Source organism: Rutidosis leptorrhynchoides, chromosome 8, assembly GCF_046630445.1.
Source record: "Rutidosis leptorrhynchoides isolate AG116_Rl617_1_P2 chromosome 8, CSIRO_AGI_Rlap_v1, whole genome shotgun sequence".
NCBI lineage: Eukaryota > Viridiplantae > Streptophyta > Magnoliopsida > Asterales > Asteraceae > Rutidosis > Rutidosis leptorrhynchoides.
The window spans coordinates 348,454,640-348,461,456 of record NC_092340.1 but is presented as its reverse complement, the minus strand read 5'-3'; the positions used below and the strand labels follow the sequence as shown (position 1 = coordinate 348,461,456).

General features: G+C 32.5%; 1 protein-coding gene across 2 annotated transcripts; it reads right to left on the bottom strand.

Moving 5' to 3' along the window:
- Nucleotides 1-4,292: 4,292 nt before the first annotated feature.
- On the bottom strand, nt 4,293-6,446 carry LOC139863110 (F-box/FBD/LRR-repeat protein At1g13570-like). 2 transcript variants are annotated; one of them, XM_071851755.1, is made up of 4 exons: nt 6,329-6,446; nt 5,169-5,960; nt 4,921-5,073; nt 4,293-4,836 (listed from the first exon to the last, which is right to left on the bottom strand). In XM_071851755.1, the coding sequence occupies exons 2-4, from the start codon at nt 5,955-5,957 to the stop codon at nt 4,525-4,527; spliced, it is 1,254 nt and encodes a 417-aa protein (XP_071707856.1). In that variant the 5' UTR covers nt 5,958-5,960; nt 6,329-6,446; the 3' UTR covers nt 4,293-4,524. The 2 variants fall into 2 exon arrangements, with proteins under 2 accessions (XP_071707856.1, XP_071707857.1); XM_071851756.1 differs by having other exon boundaries at nt 4,293-4,829.
- Between the last annotated feature and the right edge of the window lie 371 nt (nt 6,447-6,817).

Below are 6,817 nucleotides of genomic sequence, written 5' to 3'. Positions count from 1 at the left end.
ATAAGAATTAGATAACTGCAGTTACTGTTATTAAGTTTCAAAAATTGAGGTTCATTATTTATCATCATTCAAAGTTTAAATATTTGGAGTTAGCTAATTCAATTGCTACTAATATAGATATAATTTACTTTTATCTATCTTAATTTATATTATGATATGAAACTTATTAAGTTTATATTTGGTAGATTTATGATGCTTATATGTTTGCATCATACCTTGTTATTAATTAGAAATGATTGTACAAAACTCTAGTTACTTGTAGATTATTTCATATAGTATCTATATGTACTTCATATTGGTTTCATTAGGGATGTAAAATATCTCGTTTGAAACTGTTTAATCTGAATATCAAACTGGATGCAAACCACTTAAAAGTTAAAACCAAATGAAATAACGATTTTCAGATGGATTTAAACCAAAGTCAATGTTTTAGTTTTTCTATTCGAAATTTTCAAATTCGCTTAAGCTGAAATCGAATTCATATATGTGCGCGCGCATGTGTGTGTAATTGTGAAAACAAGAGTGATGAAGTGCTCGAGGCAATGGGGTTGTTGGAGACAGGTCCGGCTTCAGCCTATTATCTCATGAACAGAGGCGAGGCCAGGATCCGGGGATAGGGGATGCTAAGCTTACACAGTATAAAAACAAACTCAACATAATCGCTCAATCAATAACATACATTCACTGTACGTAATCAACGATAACAAATCCATCCAGTTATAATGTATCATTACGAACGAATGATGAAGAGAAACATTTCTAAATAGAAGAACAAGTTTTTTCAAAAGAAATCATCAAAAAATAGATTGATATCTATCACACGTTGATCCGTTGTCTCACTGAGTAACATGTAAAATAGTTTCAACTCGAGAGAATTCATCCATAATATAATCTTCACCAACATGTGATGTGAATTTTTAACATCTTCCATAACATTACCTACTTCTTGTTGTGATTGGTGATCATCAACATTTATTTGTTTAAAAAAATCAAACACTTTTTTTTCTAGCTATGTCCGAGGTGTAGCCAAAAATTACTATTGAGCGGGCATAAATTTAATATACTATATAAACACAAATCTCATACTTAAACAATATAAAAACCTTTTATAACGTAAAAGACAAACAAAAATTGAATATTTATTTTGAATATATCCAAAACATACACATGAAACTAATCATATCGATTAAAATCAATTTTAAAGTACTATGTAGATAAAAAGTAAATACCTTCTAATATATGTTAATCATTATTCTTATTTTACTTTAATTGTATCTTGTACTGCTCTGGTTTTTTTATTAATAAAATACAAAAAAACCATCATGCGACTTTTTAAATTATCGTTTAGTTTAATTTTGTTATTTGTAAGAAAATATTTACGAAATATGTGATAAAGTTTTTCATAAATTTCATATATATAATGTATAGTTGTTAATTGTTAATTTGTGGGACCAAAATGAAGTGTATATTACAAGTTCAAGGACTATAAATGAAAATTGACCAAAAATTCATCGTCTTCCCCAAATTTTAGGTCTTCGACTCTGCTCTTCAAACCTAAAATTAAGGGAGGTGATTCTCACACACCACTTTTTGATCCATGTACACTTTTATCTCCTAAAATTACAGTTATGTCCCTAGATAGTTGAACTTATATTATTATTAAAAGTATAATTAAGGGTAAAATAGGTAATTCGGTGTATATGGATCAAAAACTAGTGTGTGAGAATCATCTCCCTAAAATTAATAGCTCCAATTTTTCTTCACTTATAATCTATTAATTTCCAAATACACCAGCTCTTCTACTGCAACAAGTCTCCAACTCTAATTTTATAGATCTACAACTCCAATTTTCTTGATCAGAGCAAGATAATATACCATATACACTACCATTATTAGGGGATTCTAGACACCCCCAAGCATCCCTACTAGCTCCGCCATTGCTCATGAACTAGTTATATGGTGTTGTACTTTGAGGGAGTTTTTGGTCCCACTTTAGTAATAAAGTTCAAGATTAGCTTTGTATTTTGTGTCGAAAGTCTTCCATTCCAGGTGTCGTCTTGGTGGTGTGTACGGGTATATTTTCCAGCGGTTTTAAATAAGCTAGAACGTGTGCTGCCGAGTGGGTGTTAAAGTTGAGGTTATGAATTTAAGCTTTGTTCATTTGTTAAGTGGGGATTTTTTGGGGTGAAGCACTGAAGCTGCAACAAAAGGTTGTGGGCCCGTCTCCAAAAACCCCATTAGGCCTTTCCCTATCTCTTGTTAGTGAGAGGGAATTTCGAAAGCCATCAGATGGCCATGATAAGTAGCAGTCGGCCAAGAGAGTGATTAGCCAACCCTGCAACGGGTGATGGCGAGAGAAGGGTGGGACCACATATTTTTTTTATTTATTTAAAAAGGGATACCTATTAGACCATTTTTAACGCGGCGTCAGAGGGATCACGTCAGACGCGCTGGCAGTGGGTGACGCTCCCTGACGCCCCTAGTGGGGCGTTACGGTTGACGCGAGAGGGGCGTCAGTCAACTTTTTCACGAAAAAAAAATGCGTCAGGGTTTCTGATTGGTACACGTATTTTAATAATTTTAAATTTGTTTTTGTTTTTTTTATTTAAATTATTTATATTCTTTTCTATATAAACACATCAAAACCCATCATTTTTAACCCATCAAACTCAATATTTTCTCTCATTTTAACACTTTCATTCAAATATTTTTTTTTTGTTTTTGTTTTTTTTATTTATTTAAATTATTTATTTTCTTTTATATATAACCATCAAAACCTATCATTTTTAACACATCAAACTCAAATTTTTCTCTCATTTTAACACTTTCATTCAAATGATTTTTGTTTTGTTTTGTTTTGTTTTGTTTTTTTATTTGAATTATTTATATTCTTTTCTATATAAACCCATCAAAACCTATCATTTTTAACACATCAAACTCAATAAATTATGTAATGGTTAATTTTTTATGTAATGGTTAATTTTTATATGTTTTTTAATTATATGTAATATAATTTGTATGCATAATAAAATAAAAAAATAAAAAGAAAAAATAAAACTGGTGGGACCTATTTGACACTGGAGGGGCGTCAGGGTTATTTTGGTGTCAGAGGGTGACACTGCCACGTCAGAGGCAGATTGCACTTTTTGGCCAAAAAGTGGCCAATCTGCCTGCGACGTCACAGGCAGGGTTATATATGGTCTTATGTTTTGAGTGTGTACATTGGGTTTAATAAGTTGTACATAATATATTTTTAATAGTTTAAAGTTTGAGGTGGGAGTGTAAGATAAGGAGTGGTTAGTTAAAGGAATGTTAAATGGTTTTGTGGTGATGTGGCACTGATCTCGAGGAGAAAAGTTCAGTAAGTGAGGCCCAAGATAGGGAATGAACTTACGCCCTTACCCATATAAAAAATTTATAAGAATCATCTCTAGCTAGTAGTGAACTAAACAAATCTAGAACATTGTATATAACCATGTTATATTCATATGTCGTTCATGTTTCCGTTTGTTGTTAGTGGGTGATAACTAGGATTATCGGGTCTTGTTTAGGGGCTCAAAAGTTTGTAACAAACCATATCAAAACTATGTTTTATTGTTTCAAAAATATCAAAACTACAACATATTTTATTGAATAACAAATATACAAGATGAGCTTGTAGGACTTTTTGGTAATGTCTAACAGTATATATATGTTATCACGACATCATATCCGCCCATCTTGCCACATAAAGTTAGTAATATATCCTTAGTTTGGTACAACTTTGTATGTTCCCAAGTTTGTTTAACAATAACTGGAATAAACAAAAAATCCAACCCGAGTTATGAATGGGTTAACAGGTTGCTAAAAGTTGCCCAATATGCAATATAATATCTGTTGGAGCTACCCATAAGTCCATAACCCATGATGATTGTGATTTTTTCACAAAATAATTTTTAACAGTAATGTAGGCTTATGAATAAATTTAATTGCATCGTTATTTAGAACCTAGTTTTATTAATAAAAGATATTTAAGTTTAAATTTTTTTCTATGAAAGCAAGAATTGGTGATTGACTAAACCCAAACCAATCCTGCACAAACCGACCTAACACACGGTTGATTTGATTGTTAAATGATCCAGCTTGACCTGCGACACACATTTAGACCCAAACTTGTTATCCAACCCGCTCTGACTCACCATTTTTGTTAGGCATACATGTAAGTTAAATTAGAAATTCAAACATCAGCTACAACCGACAACATAATTGCAACAATCAAATAATCAAGTTGAATATTAAAAAGATGACCACCATTGTGAAATGTTTGTGAAATTTAATGTCGGAGAGTTACAACCAGTTTCACAAACAAGGTGAATCAAAATGTTCGATGCAATCAACCATTACTTACAATAGTACATAATGCATGTAGACAAACACCAAAAGCCAATCATCAGTCAAAGAAAGTCAAAACCATTAGAGCGGCATGTTATGTTCCTCTATACAAAAGAACTGCTTCAAGATACTACAAGCATTAGATGTTTATATCTAGTAGAGGTGTATTTCAGCAATGGGAGATGCTCGATGGAGCTTCAACAACTTCTTAGACAGCGTCACTAATCTACTGGGCACTTTTGATGACACGGAAGAAACTTCCATTTCTTTTAGCAAAGGAGATGAAGAAAGTAGATACTTCAACAGCAATATTTCATTCTCTGAACTTGTGACATTTTCAATAGACACTTCTCGAAGCTGCAGATGCCCCATTCTACGACAGTCTATATCAGCCATATCACAGACATCATCCTCATCATCCATATCATCCACATCATCCGCATCTTCTGCTTCATCTTCTTTAAACTTAATTTACAAAATGTTAAAGAATTAAAATGCAACACTAAAAGATTTCAAGATGATAACTAATGTGATATGCTTTACACTCACTGAAATATTAAGAGTCCTTGCATTCCGGGAGGCCATAATCAGCGCATAAGCTAGTGATACCATATTAGCACAACTAAAATCCAAGTTGTATAATTCAAGAGCCTTAATGCAAGGTAAGAGGGTCTGGAACCTTTCTTTACTTTTCACCAATACCTACAAGAAGCACGGTAAAATGTAAAATAAGTCAATTTTATAAAGCATTTGTGATTATTGGTAAAATGAATTTCATAGAACTTGCTTAATCATACTTTGCATTTCAGAAAATCCAAACGAAGCTCCTGAAGTTTAGAAAATAAGCTCATATGTTGAAGGACATCAAAACTTGTAATCATCCCCCTATTACCAAGTTCACACAGTGGCAAACACAACTCTCTAAGATTCTCAAGTTTTGCAAACTCAAATACTTTTATGTTGTCGGTAGTATCGGAAGACAAATTCAGTATCTCCAGTAATGGACATCGAGTGAGAAGTTCACCATATGTGCAACTTTCAAAAACCACCTGAATCAACACTAAGCTCAATAGATTTGGAAAACCATGAAACGTACGAGGCATGGGAGAAACGGAAACATTACTAAGCATCAAATGTTTCAATTCTACACAAGAAAATAAATGGGTAGGCAAAGTACAGGGTGAAACAACAATATTTTTAATAGCAAGATGCTTAATTTTATTTCGGGACAAGAACATAACCCAATCACTAATACACTCGGCAGCGGAATTTGAGTATAAGGAGATGGAAAATTTGGTTACGTCACCTTTATGCTGAAGGAGGATTCGATTTACAATTTTCTCAAAGTCTTTTGAAATTCCTTTTTTGGCTAAATACAAGAAGAAGTCTCTGTCAAATGTGAGTTGTGAGAGCAGAGTCCATTTAAACCTCCATTTACTCGACAAAGTACAAGTCCTAACCGCATACTGAATAGGAACACGATCCAAAATATAAGTAATCACATTTTCAGGCATGCTGCTAATATAGTCATCTTCAAATTCTGGTGTTAAGTTGGATCTTCTGAATGTCCCTTCATTATAATCCATAATCTAGCAATAAAAGTAATATAAGTCATGTATATATAAACTGATGGAATAAAAGCCATGACAATACGCTTAAGGGCAAATCAATAGAAAAATGAAAGCTAGGAATAAGCAAGGGTGAATGCACAAAGAACGAGATGAAAAGGCTAACAATTACCAATTCAAAAAACATAAATACTACTGTACGTATACAGCACATAAATAAATAAATGTATGAATTAATTCATAAGACCTAAACCCTAACTAAAATTTCAATATTATCAAGTACTCCGTATAAAGAAAGATAAATGATTTGTCAGGAGATATTAACACATTTAACAAGAACTTAACAGATATAAGATACGAATTAGTAGAAAACTAAAATAAACAGTAACCTTGAACAATAAAGGCGTGGATCGTTTTTGGTGTTTTGATTTGAGTGAAACCTAGGGAAGAATGAGTGAGAGAAAGTGCTGGGTTTTTTATTCAGGAATTGTTTAAGACCACTCTATCACAATCAGCGCACCTCAGGTACACACCAACTTCTTCATTTCACACCAACTTCTTCATTTCACTTTACCAAGTACATTCACTAACATCAATCACACCAACCACATTGACCATACATTTATATTATTATTATTTAAAAAAATGTAAAAGAATCCCGAAACACCATCTCTCTCACTTCATCTCTTTTATCTTCTACTATATCTTCTACAATCTCTCATTTTCATATACAGAAACACCATCTCTCTCATTACATTACCATCTCTCTCATTACATTACCAATTAACATAAATAAAATTAAATAAATAAACCAATTAAATAAATAAACCAGCGTTAAAACAAAATGTCGTTGCAGAGCATAATATGAGACGGTGGTT